Below are 18852 nucleotides of genomic sequence, written 5' to 3'. Positions count from 1 at the left end.
TTACCTCATCTATAAAATGGAGATTGAAACTGTAGCCACCTCAGTGCTTAGTACAGTGCTTGGCACATAGTAAGTGCTTAACAAATGCCACTGTCTAATTATTATTATTATTTTGCCTGTGTTTGCTGTGGGGAGGAATGTGTCTACTTATTATTGCATTATTTTTGCCCAAGCGCTTAGTACCCTGTTCTGTGCACAATAAGCACTCAGTAAATATGATTTACTGAATGACAGAGAGTTGAGGGACAGAGAGCTGAGGGGCAGGGAATTGAGGGACAAAGAGCTAAAGGGCAGAGAGCTGGAGGCAGAGAGCAGAGGCACAGAGAGCAGGAAGACAGAGACTTGATGGGCAGAGAGCGAAGGGACACAGAGCTTTGAGACAGTTAGCTGTGGGGCAGAGATCAGAAGGACAAAGAGTAGAGGTTCAGAGAGCAAGGAGGCTGAAATTTGAGGGGCAGAGAGCTGAGGAGCAGATAGAAGGGGGATAGAGAGATGAGGGGTAGAGAGCAAGGGGGAAAAGTGGGGCACAGAGCAAGGAGGCAGAGATCTGAGAGACAGTGAGCTAGTGGGCAGAGAGCTGAGGGTCAAAGAGCAGAGATGCAGAGACCTGAGGGGCAGAGATCTGCAGGAAAAAGAGCTGAAGGGCAGAGAGCTGGGAGGCAGAGACAGGGGACACAGAGCTGAGGGGCAGGAGCAATGGGACAGAGAGCAGAAGGACAGACTACAGAGAGGGTCAGAGATCTGAGGGGCAGGAAGCAGAGGGGCAGACATGTGAGGGAAGAAAGCCAAGAGACACAGAGCTGAGAGGCAGAGAGCAGGGAGGCAGAGATCTGAGGGACAAAGTTGGTGGGCAGAGCTGAGGGTCAAAGATTAGGGGATCAGAGAGCTGCGTGGTGAGCGCTGAAGGGCAGAGAACTGAGTAGCAGCGAGTCATGGGACAGAGAGAGAAGGGGCAGAGAGTAGGGAGGGGGTTAATCATTTAGTCAAATGTATTTATTGAATGCTTACTGTGTGTAGGGCTCTGTACTGAACACTTGGGAGAGTACAATATAACAATAAACAGAAACATTCCCTGCCCACAACAAACTTACAGTCTAGAGGGGGAGACAGACATTAATATAAATAAATACAAATAAAATACAGATATGTACTTAAGTGCTGTGGGGCTGGGAGGGAGTTGAATAAAGGGAGCAAGTCAGGGTGATGCAGAAGGTAGTAGAAGAAGAGGAAAGGAGGGCTAAGTCAGGGAAGGATTCTTGAAGGAGATGTGCCTTAAATAAAGCTTTGAAGGTGGAGAGAATAATTGTCAGATTTGAGGAGAGAGGGTGTTCTAGGCCAGAGGCAGGTCATGGGTGAGAGGTCAGCGACGAGATAGACAAGATCGAGGTACACTGAGAAGGTTGACATTAGAAGAGCCAAGTGTGTGGGCTAAGTTGTAGTAGGAGACTAATGAGGTGAGGTAGGAGGGGACAAGGAGATGGAGTGCTTTAAAGCCAATGGTGGGGAGTTTTTGTTTGATGTAGCGATGGATGGGCAACCACTGGAGTTTCTTGAGGAATGGGAAAAGATGGCTTAAATTTTTTTTAGAAAAATGATCCAGGCAACAGAGTGAAGTATGGGGAGAGACAGGAGGCAGGGAGGCTGATACAGTAATCCAGACGGGATAGGATGAGTGATTGTATTAACGTAGTAGTAGTTTGTATGAAGAGGAAAGGACATATTTGAGTGATGTCATGAAGGTCGTACAGACAGGATTTAGTGATGGATTTAATATTGGGTTGAATGAGAGAGAGGAATCAAGGATAACACCAAGGTTATGGGACCGTATGACAGGAAGGATGGTGGTGCCATCTACAGTGATGGAAAAATCACAGGGAGGACAGGGTTTAGGTGGGAAGATAAGTTCTGAGTAGCAGAGAGTTGATGGTACAAGACCCTGGAGAAAGATAGCTGAATGGAAAAGAGCTGAGGGTCAGAGAGCATGGGGACAGAGAGCTGAATGGTAGAGCTGGGAGGCAGAGAACCGAATGGTAGAAAGTTGGAAGGCAGAGAGCTGAGGGGCAGAGAGGAGGGAGGCAGGCATTGCTGAGGCCGTCAGTCCTGGGAAGTGAGCTAAGATAGCCTGGGAGGCTGGAGGCTTTGTAATAATAATAATAATAATGTTGGTATTTGTTAAGCGCTTACTATGTGCCGAGCACTGTTCTAAGCGCTGGGGTAGACACAGGGGAATCAGGTTGTCCCACGTGGGGCTCACAGTCTTCATCCCCATTTTACAGATGAGGTAACTGAGGCACCGAGAAGTTAAGTGACTTGCCCAAAGTCACACAGCTGACAAGTGGCCGAGCCGATGTGCAGTGGATGGATCCAGTGAAAGAACTACTAGTAGGACTACCGACTTATGAAGATTTTTATCCAACAAATAAGAAAACAGCCCTTTCTCTTCTGGAGAGGGCAGGGTGAAGGATGATCCCAGTTTGGAGGAAGCAGTGATCCCACCTGGGAGCAGCTAAGACCACACAAATGCAGCACAGATGGGAAGGGCCCAGCCCAGGGGGAGGAACCACTCCAGAGATCTAAGTCTTAAGTTGCTTCAATGGCTATGTTATATCCATCAGAATGCTGCTGGTGGAAATCTAAATATCAAGCCAACTTATTCCTCTTCAAGTTTATCCTTACATGTTTAAACTCTACCCTCTCGTCTGCCCAGCAAAATTATTTCTCCATCCTTTTTGACACACTAACCCATCAGCCTTGCCAGTTGTTCCTGACATTTGACTCCCTCCTCAGGTCCCGTCCATCCGCCTCCCCCAGTTCTTGCTCCCAGTGACCTGGCCACTTACTTTATTAAGAAAATTGACACTACCAGGTGTAATCTCCCTAAAATCTCCCCTGCTCCTCTTCAGCCCTTTCTCCGCCCCCCCACCCGCACCCCCAGGCCTCATCTTCAACTCCCCATCTTTTCCAGCAGTATCTCTAGAGGCAATCTGCTGCCTCATCTTTATGTCCCCCCTATCTCCTTTCAGCCATGCCTGCCCAAGTCCTGCCCTGGCCACCTACTACCGGTCTACTGCCCTTTAAGTGACTTACGGCTAGAGCCAGCAAATGAGGTCAGACTATGGCATCCCCTTTCCTTCCCTTTCTCTCTCTAGCTCCTGGTAAAATCAGTTGGCAGAAGGGTAATTCCAGGGTGGCTTTAGAATGGGGATAGGATGTAGTTGTGAACTAATTGGATCTGTTTCCAGCTTGACTAGAACCATGAGGCCAACTGGGAGAAGGGTGGCTGGGGTTTCTGGGTTACAGGACTCAGAGTTTGCAGGATCAACAACTGGAAAGATAAAACTGAGTCATTGTTCACTGCTCTTAGCATCGATTGAAAATGTAGAAGGCCAACTCAATGCTGGCGTCATTCGGAAGGGGATAGAAAATAGAGAGGCAGGCAGGGTAATGTCACTGTATAAAATCCTGGGATGCCTGCAACTGGACTACTGCAGCTCAGAAAGGACATCACAGAGCTGGGGGACAAAGAAGGGAAGGATAACCAAGAGACTGAGGTGGGTGGAGAAGCATCCACCCCACAGCTTGTCTTTTGTCTTACGCTGTCGATTTGTCTCTGACCCATAGCACTACATGGACATATCTCTCCCAGAATGTCCCACCTCCATCTGAAAATGTTCCTGTAGTGTATCTAAAGAGTTGTTTTGGTAAAAATCAGGAAGTGGTTTACTATCTTCTTCAGCACAGTCAACTTGATTCTCCGCCCTCTACTCTCTCCTGTGCTGCTGCTGCCCAGCACAAGTGAGTTTTGACTTGTAGCAGATTGCCTTCCACTTGCTAGCCACTGCCCAAGCTATACAGTGGGTGTGCTTGACTCTCCCTCTCGTAGCCAAGATTGGTAGAGTAATGGACACTCTCCAGGTGCCATCCTGAGAGGGACACCCCACAGCACATATCGGAAATGTATTTATTTGTATTAATGCCTGTCTCCCCAGCTAGACTGTAAGCTCACTGTCGACAGGAAATGTGTGTTATATTGTTGTGTTGTACTCTCCAAGCACTTTGTAAAGTGCTCTGCACACAGTAAGTGCTCAATAAATACTATTGATTTATTGAGTGATTGATTGAACATAGAAAAGTCTGATTCTTCAGCTGGGAAAGTCGCAGGCTTGAAAGGGACTGGGATTGAAATTTACAGAACCACGGAGGATGTGGATGGGATGAGTATGGAGCTGTAGTTTCCCCAATTTTCTAACAGGAGTCAGGAACAGCCATTGGAGCTAAAGGAAGAGGACCAAAACAAACAAAATGAAATCTTTCTTCACACTGTTGAGAAATTTCTTACATTGTTGAGAAAGTTGTACCACACAGAACATCAGCAGCCTCAGGAAAGTAAAGTGATAGACAAGTGGTTCATAAATTACTAGAGGGGTTATTAGCTACTACTAGTTACTACTAGTAACTGTAACAACCAGTAACTGTAACAACTGTTACAACTAGTAGTTACTAGAGGAGTTTCAAGTTACTAGAGGACAAAGCCAGGGCTATTCAATGGTCCAGCCCTTAGCATGCAGATGTTAACACACAAACTTTCACGTGAACACATACACGAATACACATGCAGGGCCAACTTCAGCCAGAAACTGAGATAAACAATTATTTTAGGGCGTTGTGCATGGGAGAGCCTGGGAAAGATGGCAGCCACCCCATTCTTTCCCATATATGACAGCCAAGCGACTCCTCTCAAAGTTGATGGTACCCCGAGCCTTCACGAAGATGGCGGCAGGATGGGGGTGGGGATTTGAGGGTTTCAGAGCTGAGCTCCTTGGGGCTTTTAGTCTAGGTAGGTGGCTGTAGGGGTGGGGTAGCGGCAGAAGAGAAACAAAATTCCACACCGTGATAAGTATGATTTTATTCGGTTATGTTGTGGGAAGTGCAATGTAATGACATCATACGGAATGGAGGTCAGAGGGGACAGATGAATGTCTCAAACCAGGTCTGCACACGAGTTTGCATGTACATTTGTGCACCTAAATGTTTCGTCAACACATTGGATGTGCATGTCTATGCACACAAATGCCTGGTCACCTATATTTGTGTTCTCCTGCATAGATGTAGTACTTATGTACATATCCATAATTTATTTATTCATATTAATACCTGTCTCCCCAACTAGACTTTCAGCTCACTGTGGGCAGAAAATGTGTCTGTCACACTGTTATATTTTACTTTCCCAAGTGCTTAGTACAGTGCTCTGAACACAGTAAATGCTCAATAAATATGATTGATGTCAAAATGCTTGCTTTTGTTCACATGACTATGTATGCTTAGTACAGAGCTCTGAATGCAGTAAGTGCTCAATAAATATCAGTGACTGATTTATTGATTAGGTACATGCTTGTGTGACCCTGAACATACATGCCTGTAGATGTGTGGTTTTGCATTATGTAATTTTAAAGAGTTGTCCTGTTAACCCAGGGGAAAGGACTCACAGCTCTGGAAACCAGGACTCCTGCTTTCTAGTCCAGCCTGTAGCTGATTACATAAGAGAAAGGTGGCACACACACTTTACCATGCATCCCTCCCCAACTTCTGGGCCCCAGTGTGCCCCAGTGAGAGTGGGAATGGTGTGTGCCAGGTACTAGACCCCATTCCTCAGGGCAAATCCACTGCCCTCAATTCTCAAGATTCAGGCTCACTATGAAGGAAGATATATTTTGCACCTGTGAGCCCACATACGCTGATAACGATGGTATTTGTTAATAATGTTGGTATTTGTTAAGCGCTTACTATGTGCAAAGCACCATTCTAAGCGCTGGGGTAGATACAAGGTAATCAGGTTGTCCCACGTAGGGCTCACAGTCTTCATCATTTTACAGATGAGGTAACTGAGGCACAGAGATGTTAAATGACTTGCCCAAAGTCACACAGCTGACAGGCGGCAGAGCGGGGATTCGAACCCATGACCTCTGACTCCCAAGCTCGGGTTCCTGTCACTAAGCCACGCTGCTTCTCTATTTGTTAAACACTTACTATGTGCCAAGCACTGTTCTAAGCAATAGTCACGCTCCCTCTAGCACGGATTTCTGTACATGCTTCTACAGACACATCTGCATGCAATCAAAGATCTTGTAGACTGTAAGAGCATGTGGGCCAGGAACGTGTCCCCCAGCTGTAACATTGTAGTCTCCCAAGGGCTGAATGTAGTACCCTGCACACCATAAGCGCTCAATAAATACTAATGATTGATTGATTGATGCACATTTGTAGGAACAGAAGGGTGCCAATTTTTCATCTTGAATGTGGGGAGGATTGGGGATGAAGCATTGAGAGGGTGGAGCTCTGGGAAGGTGAGGGAGGAGAAGGAGGCTGGGAAGTCAGAGGACCTAGGTTTTACTCCTCATTATGCCAATTTTCTGTTGTGGAGCCTTTGGCAAGTCACTTAATTTATCTGTGCCTCAGTATCCTCATCTGTAAAATGGTGATTTTAAGACTGTGAGCCCATGTGGGACAAGGACTGTCCAGATTTTAGTTCAGTGTCTGCACACAGTAAGTGCTTAACAGATGCCATTTAAAAAATAAAGAGAAGTAAGATTAATCTTTCATCTCACCACTCTACCTCCCTCACAGCTACCACTTCAGCACTTTCCCAAACCCTTAAGCATGAGGGTGCTTACACCTAGCTCTTCCCTTCCGTACAAGTGTTAATACTCATAACGTCCTGTAATTTTAACACCATGCTACTCGCTATGCCTCACTCTTTTCTCTCTCACCTCTGACCCCCGTTTTCACACCCTCCTTCTGGCTTGGAACTCCCTCCTCCTTCATATACAATAGTCTACTACTATCCCCATTGTCAAAGCCATCCTAAAGTCACATCTCCTCCAGAAGCCTTCCCTGACTAACCTCTTATTTCCCCAACCTACTCTCCCTTCTGCTTTGGGTCCATTCCCCCTAAATACTTTGATATTCTCTTCATTCCAGCCTTACAGTACCTATGTCCATATTCTTATACTTTGCCACTTCCACCTCAGTCATTGATTTTAATGTCTGTCTCTGCCACTAGACTGTAAGCTTCTTGAGGGCAGGGATAATGTCTAGACACTCTATCATACTGCAACCTCCCAAGTGCTTAATATAGTGCTCTGCACACAGTTAGCAATCAATAAATGCCATGGATAGACTGATTGAATAATGTCTGTCTTCCCTGCTAGATTATGTTTCTTAAGGGAGGGTCATGTCTACTAAATCTATTATAGTTTCCCAGGCATTCAGTACAGTCTCTGCACAGAACAAAAGCTTACTAAATACTATCATCACTGAGCACTTGCTCTGTGTGGAGACTGGACTGAGCACCTGGGAGATTACAATAGATAATAATAGTGTTTTAAGGATTTACAGTGTGCAGACAGGTCCCTGTCCCTCATGGGGCTCACAATCTCAGTAAATACCATTGATTGATTTGCTAAGGAGGAGAAGGAAGGGGCGGGGGGGGGAGGAAGAATGGGAGAAGGAAAAGGGAGAGGAATAGGAAGAGAAGACAGCACTCAAGACTGAATCTCTTGCTTTAACAGCAGTCAATTCCTTCATACAAGTTCTCAGGTGCCATCATTAGTTTACTCAAAACAGAGTAAAATCACCACCCCATCACCATCAGCAACACTATTACTGCCCCACTACTATCACCATCACCATGGTGAGACTTCATCACCATGATCATCATCATCAGCAGCAGCAGCATGTAAGCTTGTTGTGGGCAGGGAACATGCCTACCTAACTCTGTTATACTGTAGTTTTCCAAGTGCGTATTACAGTTCTCTGTGCACAGTAAGTGCTCAATAGATATGATTGATTGACTAATCATTTTCATCATTATCATCATCATCAGCTGTGGTCACATCCCTCTCCTAAGTGTCAGGTGCAGTACACTATGCAGAGTAGCCATGGCTACCCAGGGTCTTAATTTACCCTGTTGCCATGGCCTCTCCTCCATCCTCCTCCTCCCTTCTACCCCTGGCATAGCTGTCTGCTGCTTGCTGGAGGGGTGGCAGGCAGGTGGTCTGTCTGGCACTCAGGCAGAGATGAGGGCATAGCTTCCAGCCCTGATGCTCAAGGAAGATCATGTGTTGTAGATGATTTCTCCTCTTGTATTTATTTCTAAGTCTGTCTTCCTGATTTGAGTGTACGTGGGCAGGATGGGTGTGTCTCGTATTTCTGGTGCTGGGGTGGGGGTGGGCCGGGTGGAGGTGGTGATGATGATGGAAGCAGGAAGGAGGTGAGGTGATGGTGATGATGGTGATGGTGGTGGGCGTGGTAATGGTGTTGCTGATGGTGATGGGGTGGTTGTGATGATAGGAGTGGTGCTGATGGTGGTGGTGATGGTGATGGGGGTGGTGGTAGTGGGATGATGGTGGTGATGATGGTGATGGTGGTGATAGTGGTGAGTGGGATAAAATGGCTGACCATAGTGTCCTCAGTATCCTCAGTTAGCTGACTGATACTCAGCTACAGTATCCAGTAGCTGACCTCAGTATCCTCAGTTAGCTGAAAATGGTGAAATACTAGACTAAGGTTACATCCCCCACCCCGAGACCACCTGACCATTGGAAACACAAACTAGGCAAAAAATTCCCCAATAAGGAAAGGAATTCCACCCAGCCAATGAAAACAAAAGCCAACAGGAGATGGGGGGGGGGGGGTTCTGTGATTTTTCTCTACTTAACTAGCTGCTCTGCTTCTGTAAAATGGGCACTCCTTGTTCCGATTCGTCGGAGCAGGGACTGTCCCCGCTTCTTGCAAGAACCATAATAAAGCTCTTTTGATTGTTACCTCGAGACGACTCCGAGCATTTATTTTGAATAAGGGTCTTGGTATCCCACACAGTGGTGAAAGGAGTAGTGATGATGGTGCTCTGTGGTGATTATGGCAGAGATGGAGGAGATGGTGGTGTTGATGGTGCTGATGAAGGGGGTGATGGCAGGGGCAGAGGTGATGGTGGAAATGGTGGTGATAATGGTGAGTGTAATGGCACTGGCCATGTGGGCAATAATGGCAATACCAATGATGGCTAAAGACCTGAGTTCTAATCCTGACTCCAATACTTCTCTATTGTGTGACCTTGGGCAAGTCACTTAACTTTTCTTGCTTCAGTTACCTCGTCTGTAAATGGGGATTAAGATTGTGAGCCCCATGTGGGCCATGGATTATGTCCAACCTGATTAACTTGTATCTTCCCCATTACAGTTCCTGGGACATAGTAAACACATAATAAATGCCCTAAGAAAGAAATATGCCTGGGTTGGGAGGGAGAATCAAAGGGATCACCGAGACCCAAGTTACATGGTAAACGCCTAAAAGTAAGTGGGGAAGGTTCCAACCCTACACACCCAGGGTAAAACAAACTTGAGAGTGCAGCAATCCTGCCAAACATTTATTATCATTTTCAGCCCGGATATCACACACCAGTCAGAAACAAATGTTATTTAATAATAACACTGCTCTCAAGGGCTGTATTCATAATTAACTAATTACTGACATTTTCTAAAGAACATCTCACCCTCCCACCTCATCTCTCTCTTCTCTCTGTCTCTGAGTATCTCTATTTCTTTATCTCTCTCTCTCTTTCTCTCTCTGTCCAACAGCAACTGCCATCCAGGATAGGCAGAGTGAACAGTGGCTTCAAACTAAAAGTGCATTTCATTTCTCCATGTCATTTCTGATTTGAACACCAGGGGCAGACGGTGCCTATGGGGTCCCCCTCCAGGATCTCACCCACCAAGAGCAATGAGACACTCACCTCTCCCCTGCAACCTGCACTCCCAGAGGGAGGTCATCAGGTAACTCCACATCCCTGATGCTTTCTCCCTAAGGCAGAAAATGCTGTCCCAGGGCCCCGTCCAGCTACCAAAACCTGGGGGGCCATGGCCTCCATCTGCCCACCCACCCACGCCCCCAGGCTGCCCACCCCCACCGGGCTGTGGGGAAGGGAGCTCTGGCTCATCACCGCTCGGGCTTGGAGTTTGCTTCAGGCCTCCCTTCAGGGCCGCCGTCGCTGGTCCCTGTCCCCTCACTCCGGCCCCAGTGCTCAGTGTAGATCTCGGCCAAGACAGGGCAGTGCTCCGACGCCACCCCGCCCCACGACCAGTTGTCTGGAATCCAGGGGTTCGTTAGGCCTTCTCTGACCACGGCCCAGTGGCCTGCATGAGGAGGGACACACAACATGAGAGCTGAGAAACCATGTCAGCGTAGAGATGCTCGGTGTGGGGTGGGAGATGGGGGGTTGGTGGGCAAAGGGGCCCCCTCTGCCTCCCAACAGGCAGAAATCTATTCCTCAAAGTGCTGGGTTTGGGAAGGGGAGAAGAGGTTTGTGTGTGTGTGTGTGTGTGTGTGTGTGTGTGTGTGTGTATGTTATGTGAGTCTATGTGTTAATGTGTGCACATGTCACGGTGTGTGTGCACGATATGACTGTGTGATTGTGTGTGAGTGTGTGCCTGGGCAGTGTGTGTCTATGAGAAAGGATGTGTGTCTGTATGTAACTATAATAATAATTATAATAGTGGTATTATTAAGTACCAAGCACTGTACTAAGGCACTGGGGTAGATAAAAGATAATCTTATCCCACAGAATGCCCCAGTCTAAGGAGGAGGGAGAACAGGTATTAAATCCCTATTTTACAGATGGAGAAACTGAGGCACAGAGAAGTTAAGTGACTTGCCCTAGGTCACACAGCAGCTTCATGGAGGAGCCAGGATTAGAACCCAGGTTCTCTGATGACCAGGCCTGTGCTCTTTCCACTAGGCCATGCTGCAATAATAATAATGATAATAATTATTATGGCATTTGCTAAGCGCTTACTAGGTGCCAGGCACTGAACTAAGCACAGGGGTGGATACAAGCAAGCTATGTGTCAGTGATTGAATTTGTGTGGGTGATTATGTATGTCTGTGTGATTGTGTATCTGTGAGGTGCACATTTGTGTGACTGTGTATCAGTGTGTGCCCAGGCAGTGTGTGTCTCTTCGTGTCTGTGAATTAGTGTGTATGTGTGATTCCAATTGTGACAATGTGTCAGTGATTGGGTGTGAGCGTTTGTGTCTGCGTGTAACTGCATATGAATGTGTCTGTGTGATTATGTTTCTATGTAGTGTGTATCTGTGTGTGAGTGTCCATGTGTGAACATGTCTGTGTGATGGTGTGGCTATATGTTGGTGTGTTTCTGAGTATAAGTATATGTCTGTGTGCCTGTGTGTGTGGTGGGTGTCTATAAATTACCTGTGAAAACCTTCTTCAAGCTGTGACTGAGCCAGATGTTGTGCAAGGCCAGGGATCCTTGTGGGGCCTTGGTGCTGATGTTGGTGAAGGTGCCAGCAGGGACTAAGGGATGGAATTTTTCTTTCCGCAAGACATCATGGTCGCTGCTTTCTGGGCCTTGGCCAAAATCCCCCAGGAGGACCAACTCTTTATCTCCTGGAAGTGGGGACAGAAGGGAGGTTAGACCAAGCTGCTCAGGGCACCATAATGACAGAACAAGGCAGGGTAGCACAGGACAGAGTCGGGCAGGGCAGGGCAGGGTGGGGAAGGGCAGGACAAGGTAGGATAGGGCAAGATATGGTAGGGCAGGACATGACAGGGTATGGCAGGCTGGGGGCTGGGCAGGGTTGGGCAGGGAGGTGCAGGAGAGGACAGCGTGGTGCAGTGCAGGACAGGATAAGGTGGTGCAGGGCAGGACAGGATAGGACAGTCAGGAAGGGTGGACTAGGGCAGTGCATGGTAGGGATAGGATAGGGCAGAATGGGACAGGACAAGACAGGACAGATTGAAGCAGGGCAGAGCAGGCCAGGACAGGGTTAGGGCAGGGCAGGGTGGACCTGGGTGGGGTGGGGCAGGGAAAGGTGGGACCGGGCAGGGCAGGATAGAACAGGGTGGGGCAGGGCAGGACAAGACAGGGTGGGCCAGGGCAGGTTATGGTAGTGTAGGACAGAATAGGACAGGGTAGGGTTGGATGAGAAAAGGCAGGATGGAGGGACTGAGCAGGAAAGTACAAGGCAGAGTAGGATTAGACAAGGCAAGGTAACGTGGGTTTGGATGTCAGGGCAGGACAGGGTGGCAGGAAAGGGCAGGAAGGGAGGAATGAGGCAGGGCAGGATGTGGTGGGTGATAGGGCAGCATCCTTACTGTGCCTTGTTCTCGCCTGTTCCGCTGTCGACCCCTGGCCCATGTCCCACCTCTGGCCTGGAATGCCCTCCCTCCTCACATCTCACATGCCCTCCCTCCTCATGAGAAGCAGCATGGCTCAGTGGAAAGAGCACAGGTTTGGGAGTCAGAAGGCGTGGGTTCTAATCTCGGCTCTGCCACTTGTCTGCTATGTGACCTTGGGCAAACCACTTAAGTTCTCTGTGCCTCAGTTACCTCATCTGTAAAACGGGGATTAAGACTGTAAGCCCCAAATGGGACAACTGAATTACCTTGTATCTACCCCAATGTTTAGAACAGCGCTTGGCACATAGTAAACGTTTAACAAATACCATCATCATCATTATTATTATCTGCAAAAACAAGCACACTTTCCTCCTTCAAAGCCCTACTGAAATTCACCTCCTCCAGGAGGCCTTCCCAGACTGAGCCCCCCTTTTCCTCTGCTCCTCCTTCCCTGCCCATCGTCCCTACTTCCTCTCTCTACTCTACCCCCGTCCCCACCCTACAGCATTTATGTATATATGTATGTTTATTATTCTATTTTATTAATGACATATATATCTATAATTCTATTTATTTACATTGATGATATTGATGCCTGTCCATTTGCTTTGGACAAAGTAAGCACTCAATAAATAAGATTGAATGAATGAATGACAGGACAGGTCAAGAAGGGAGCAATGGGACAGGGCAGGGTGCAGTGGGGGTCATGCAGCTCCTGGCTTGAAGTTTCTGCCCCGCTGAGGTCTGCATCTGCAGGAGGTTAGCCCTGTTGTCCCTCGGCCTGAGACTCAGCTGGTCGGACTGGGTCCCATGTCCATGTCTGAGCCAGGAGAGTGACTGGAGGAAGCGGGGAGGGCTTGGCCCAGGTCCGGACCTGGTGAGTGCATGGGTGGTGGGCCACAGCCTGGGGCATGGGGCAGCAGGGTCTCTCGCCCTGGGGTGGCGTCTCCCCACCTCACTCCTCAGCATGTGCCCTGGGGCTTCCCATTCTGCTGCCCCCCATCCTTGCTTCTCTCTCTAGAACCCCAGCCAGCATCAGGGTGGCAGGGCAGGAAGTAGGGGGATAAGGCATTGAAGAAGTGACAGGGGCCTGCATGGGGGAGAAGAGACCACCTCAGGGACAGGCAGGGTGGGAAAGTGCGCAGGGAACACAGACAGGAGGGCACTGAGGTCAGGGTAAGCCCAGGTTCAGAATGGGGTATGAACCCACTGCCCCCCACTACCCTCCACCAGCTCGCTGGCCAAAGGCTGTGGAGGTTGAGATGCTAGCCCCCACCCTAATAATAAATTATAATAATAATTATGACATTTGTTAAATGCTATCATATGCAAAGCACTGGAGTAGCTACAGTGTAAGCAGATCATACACAGTCCCTGTCCCACCTGGGGTTCACAGTCTAGACAGGAGGGAGAACAGATCATTGAATTCCCATTTTACAGAGGAGAAACCGTGGCACAGAGAAGTTCAGTGAGTTACCCAAGGTAACATACTCAGAAAGCAAGTAGTGGAGCTGGAATTTGAACCCAAGTCCTCTGACTACCAGGCCTGGGCCCTTTCTGTTGGACCCCATCACACAGTGGGCTTTAGAAGTTTTGCACTTGGGAAGCAGCCTAGAGGATGAATTGCAGGCCTGGGAGCCAGAGGATCGGTGTTCTAATCCTGGTACTGCCACTTGCCTGCTGTGTGATCTTGAGCATGTCACTTCACTTGTCTGTGTCTCGGTTTCCTCAATTACCAAATAGGGGTTCAGATATCTGTTCTCTTTCCCACTTAGACTGTGAGTCACAGTCAAGGACTTTATCTAGCCTAATAAATCTGCATCTACACCACCGCTTAGAACAGTGCTTGACACATAGGAAGCAATTAGCAAATAACATAAAAAGATCTTTATAGTCTTTCACTTCCCTAGGAGTTATTATCTTTGTATCTGTCTCTCTCACTAGATGTAAGGTCCTTAAAGGAAGAAATAATTCAATCAATCAAGAAGCCAATCAATCAATATTATAAATTGAATGCTTACTGTTTGCACAGAACTGTACTAAGCTCTTAGGAGACTACAATAAGCACTAACTCTGTACGAAGCTTTGAGGTGAATACAAGATAAACAGGTCAGACACAGTTCCCATCCCACATGGGGTCACATCTCAAGAGGAGAGAGAACAGGAATTGAATCCCCATTTTTCAGATGTGGAAACTAAGGCCCTCAAGAAGTGAAGAAGTGATTTGCCCGAGGTCATGCAGCAAGTAACTGACAAAGCAGGGATTAGAACCCAGATCCTCCTGGGCTCTTTCTACTAGGCCATTCTGCTTTTCAGGCTTCCAGTCAGGAGCTCTGGGGTTTTGCAATGCAGGGGGACCTGGGATCTGGAGGATCCCTCCGCATTCCTGCCTGACCTCACTAGTGCAGGATTGGAGTCCCCACAGGCAGCGAGGGGTCTGGCTGGAGCCCACAACCCCAGCATCATTGGGGGGGGGGGGGACGGCCCGAACAACGGAGCAGGTCAGAGCAGCCCTGGCCTCGCACCAAGTAGCCAGGCGCCAGCTAGGGAAAGGACCAGCACTAGGCTTCCCCTCAACATCAACAAAATTCCCAAATCCCCCTAGACCTCCACATCACCTAGCCCACTGGCATCGAAATCTTGATTCGTAGGCCCAGCATGCCTGGAGGGGGCACAGCTGGCAGTTCCATATAGCTGTTGACCAGTCAGCCCTGGAAGAGCTGTTGTTGGAAAAGTGTCAGGTTCACGGAGGCCAATTAATAAGGCCTCATGCTAGGCCTTGCTGTGAAGCCAGAAGCCTGGCTCAGAGCACACAGCAACTAGAGGGACCATAGTTGTTTACTGGGTCATGGGCTATCTGCTTGTAAAAACTTGTGGAGGGCAGGGATTGTGCCTACTTACTCCCAAGTGCTCAATACAGAGCTCTGCACACCGTAGATGCTCCATAAATATCATTGATCGATCAGAACAGACTTGGAAAACCAGACTGTTCAGTTTAGGTCTGGACAAATGGCCACGATCCCTGGCCCCTAGGGAAACGGATTCCCTACCTTTCAGCAACTCTTGCAGAGTCTGGGCAAAGGGCGCTAAGCTGCGGCTCTCGCCAGGACTCCGCTCCGTCTCGTCTGCCTCGGGAGAAGATGGTGGTGTGAGGTGGAGGTTAACCAATGAGAGGTGGTTTGTCCCAACCTGGGCAGGAGGAAGCAGCAGGACCAGAAGAGGGTCAGTGATCCTAGAGCCAAGCCTGGCCTGTTACCCCATAGATCTACCTGAGCCCTCACCACACTGGCCCCGTTCCCCTCATGCACAGGACTGGTGGCTCCCTCCCCTGCTCATGCCCACCCCTGTGCTCAGAGTTCACCCCGCTGGCATCGAAATCTTGATTCGTAGACCCAGCACGCCTGGAGGGGGCACAGCTGGCAGTTCCATGTGGCTGTTAACCAGCCAGTCCTGGAAGAGCTGTTGTTGGAAAGTGTCAGGTTCACAGGGAGGCCAATTAATAAGGTGGCACCCTGTTCCCACTGGCATGCCATCCACCCAAGTTAATGAGGCCAGAGAAAGAGCTCCCTCTGAGGGCAGGGCCTGTGCCCAGCACCCATTGGGGTCTGTAAAATCTGTGTCATCGGGACTCTGAGGAACTTTGCTGGTTATTGTTTTGTTCTTTTTCTGGTATTTGCTAAGTACTTGCTATGTGCCAGGGACTGTACTAAGCACTGAAATAGACACAGGCTTATCAGTTTGGACACAGTCTGTGTCCCACATGGGACTCACAGTCTTAATCCCCATTTTACAGATGAGGTAACTGAGCAGAGAATTTAAGCGACTTATCCAAGATCATACAGCAGACAACTAAAAGAGCTAGCACTAGAACCTAGGTCCTTCGGCCTCCTAGACCTGTGTTCGATCCACCAGGCCAAGCTGTTTGGGGAAAATAACATTAGTACTAATGATAATGATAACAATGGTATGTGTTAAGCACTTTCAAAGTGCCCAGTGCTGGGGGAGATATGAGTTAATTGGGTTGGACAGTGACCCTGTTTCACGAGGCGCTCACAGTCCAAGGAGAAGTGAGAACAGGTCTTGAATCCCCATTTTTCAGATGAGGAAACTGAGGCGCCAAGAAGTTAGATGACTTACCTGAGGTCACCCCGCAGAACTAGGATTAGAACCCAGATCTTCTGACTCCCAGGTTCATGCTCTTTCCACTAGGCCTCACTGATTTGCATGTGCCTGTTCCCCAACCTGCTCCCTGGGGGCCAGGAGGCCCTGGAATGAGGCCAGGAGAGGGAGGAAAGGTGCAGATCTCAAACCAGGGCAAAAGCAACCTGCCATGCCTGTGCCCTATTTGTCACTGCAGAACAATCAGGCTGCCACTCCCAGGATCCTTGTTTGGGTTCAACCTGGTGCTTCCCTGCCACCTTTTCTGCCTTTCTCTTCTTCCCTCCTCCTCTTGGGATCGGCCCACCCATCAGCTTCTCCAGGGTTGAAGAGTGAAATCCAGCACTAGGAAATCAAATCAAATCAAATCAGGGAAGCAGTAAATTAGGGGAAAGAACTCAGGCCTGGAAGTCAAAGGACCTGGGTTCTAATCCTGCCTCTGCCACATGTCCTCTGAGTGACCTTGGGCAAATCACTTCATTTCTCTGTGACTCAGTTCTCTCATCCATAAAATGGTGATTAAGAATGTGAGTTCTATGTGGGATAGGGACTGTGTCCAATCTTATTACCTTGAGTCTACCCTCAGTGCTTAAGTACATAATAAACCCTTCACAAATACCATTAAAAAAATCAGACCCCCAAGCTCCATTGGTGGTTGGTGGGGGGAGGGGAATGCTGGGAGGGGATGGAATGGGAGGCAACGCCCAGAAAGGATGGAGGGAGGGACCACTTGGCCTCAGGTAGTTGATGACTGGTATTGGATTTCAGTTCAAAACATTAGGGCCCTGGGCCTACAGGTTTTAAAGTTGACCATTGCCTCCCAGCTGATCAATCAGTCAATGGTGTTTACTGAGCATTTACTATGTGAAGAGCATTGTTCTAAGTCCTTGGGAAAATACACTACGATGCAGTTGGTAGACATGATCCTCGCCCACAAGTAACTTCCAATCTACAGTTTCCACCAGCCTGCTCTTCCCTGCAGGGTTTTCCTGGATAGCAGGCAGTGAAGGAGGGGCAGGTCCTGGGAATGGGGCAGGAGGGAGAGGAAGGGAGAACTGCCGTGACCCAGCTCTCAATTCCTCGCTGGGTGAACACTCCAGCTCATGCTTTCCCTGCTCAAGCTCATCCTACAGGACTGGTAGCTCCTTGAGGGTAGAGGTCATGTCTACCAACTTTAGAAGCAGCGTGGCTCAGTGGAAAGAGTACGGGCTTTGGAGTCGGAGGTCATGAGTTCGAATCCCAGCTCTGCCACTTCTCAGCTGTGTGACTGTGGGCAAGTCACTTCACTTCTCTGGGCCTCAGTTACCTCATCTGTAAAATGGGGATTAAGACTGTGAGCCCCACGTGGGACGACCTGATTCCCCATGTCTACCCCAGCGCTTAGAACAGTGCTCTGCACATAGTAAGCGCTTAACAAATACCAACATTATTATTATTATTACTGGCTCTAGCACTTGTCAGCTGTGTGACTTTGGGCAAGCCAATTAACTTCAATGTGCCACAGTTACCTCATCTGGAAAATGGGGATTAAGTCTGTGAACCCCACGTGGGACAACCTGATTACCTTGTACCCCAGTGTTTAGAACAATGCTTGGCACATAGTAAGCATTTAACTAATACCATAATTATTATTATTATTACTGTACTGTACTTTCCCAAGCACCTAATACAGTGCTTTGCTCAAAGCAAACACTCAATAAATGCCACTGATTAACTGATTGATTGTCTTCCCACCCTACTGGGCCCAACCCCAAGCAAGGCACTAACCCCAAAAGACCAAGAGGTCAGACCCCGCCTCCTGCTTCCACTCCACCTCCCAACACTCTGGACACTCCCTGCCCTCCAGTACCCACCCTCCTCCCCTCTGTCCCAAGAGCCACAAAGCCAACACCGAGCTGTCCGGAACACTGCCCCCTCTCCCAGGCTGAATGCGCAATGAATGAAATGGATTGAGCTTTTGCCCTTACTCAGCAGCGGCCACGAGCCCGGCTAGAGATTGTTACCTGGAAACGGACGAGATACGGGTGAGGGCCTGCTGGCTTTCCATTGCCATTGGTTTGCACAATGTCCAGAGAGAGGCTCCCCTTCAGCTCTATGCCAGCTGAGGCGTCCCACAGGAAGCCCGAGTACTCTGGGGTCTGTATCAGGGAAGGCACAGCATGGGAAAAGGTTACCAGGACTCACTTTGTGATGGGGAGAATGAAACCCCCTCCCCCAAGTATCCCCAGGGTCCAGCACAATATGCACACATAAGGGAGTGCAACAGTAGTCATAGCACTTATTAAGCCTTTACTGTGTGCAGAAAACTGTGCTAAGCATTGGGACAGTGTGTATGAGAGACACAGTTCTGGTCCCCTAGGGACTCACAATCTAAAAATAATAAAAATGATAATGACAATAATAATAATATTTGTTAAGTGCTTACAATGTGCCAAAGACTGTACAAAGTGCTGAGACAGATACAAGCTAATCAAGTTGGACACAGTTCATGTCCCACATGGA

The 18852-nt window shown here is 48.5% G+C and overlaps 1 protein-coding gene across 1 annotated transcript in view; it reads right to left on the bottom strand.

Moving 5' to 3' along the window:
• Window positions 1–9396: 9396 nt before the first annotated feature.
• Window positions 9397–18852, bottom strand: part of EEPD1 (endonuclease/exonuclease/phosphatase family domain containing 1) — a 120101-nt gene continuing 110645 nt past the window's right edge. Inside the window, exons 4-7 of the mRNA XM_029049590.2 lie at window positions 18354–18488; window positions 15243–15381; window positions 11266–11460; window positions 9397–10190 (exon numbers count right to left, since the gene is read on the bottom strand). Coding sequence (XP_028905423.1) covers window positions 9994–10190; window positions 11266–11460; window positions 15243–15381; window positions 18354–18488 — 666 coding nt within the window. The 3' untranslated portion in view covers window positions 9397–9993. The remainder of the gene's footprint in view (window positions 10191–11265; window positions 11461–15242; window positions 15382–18353; window positions 18489–18852) is intronic.

Source organism: Ornithorhynchus anatinus, chromosome 21, assembly GCF_004115215.2.
Source record: "Ornithorhynchus anatinus isolate Pmale09 chromosome 21, mOrnAna1.pri.v4, whole genome shotgun sequence".
NCBI lineage: Eukaryota > Metazoa > Chordata > Mammalia > Monotremata > Ornithorhynchidae > Ornithorhynchus > Ornithorhynchus anatinus.
The sequence above is the reverse complement of the archived record's forward strand: the minus strand, read 5'-3'. Positions and strand labels throughout refer to the sequence as shown.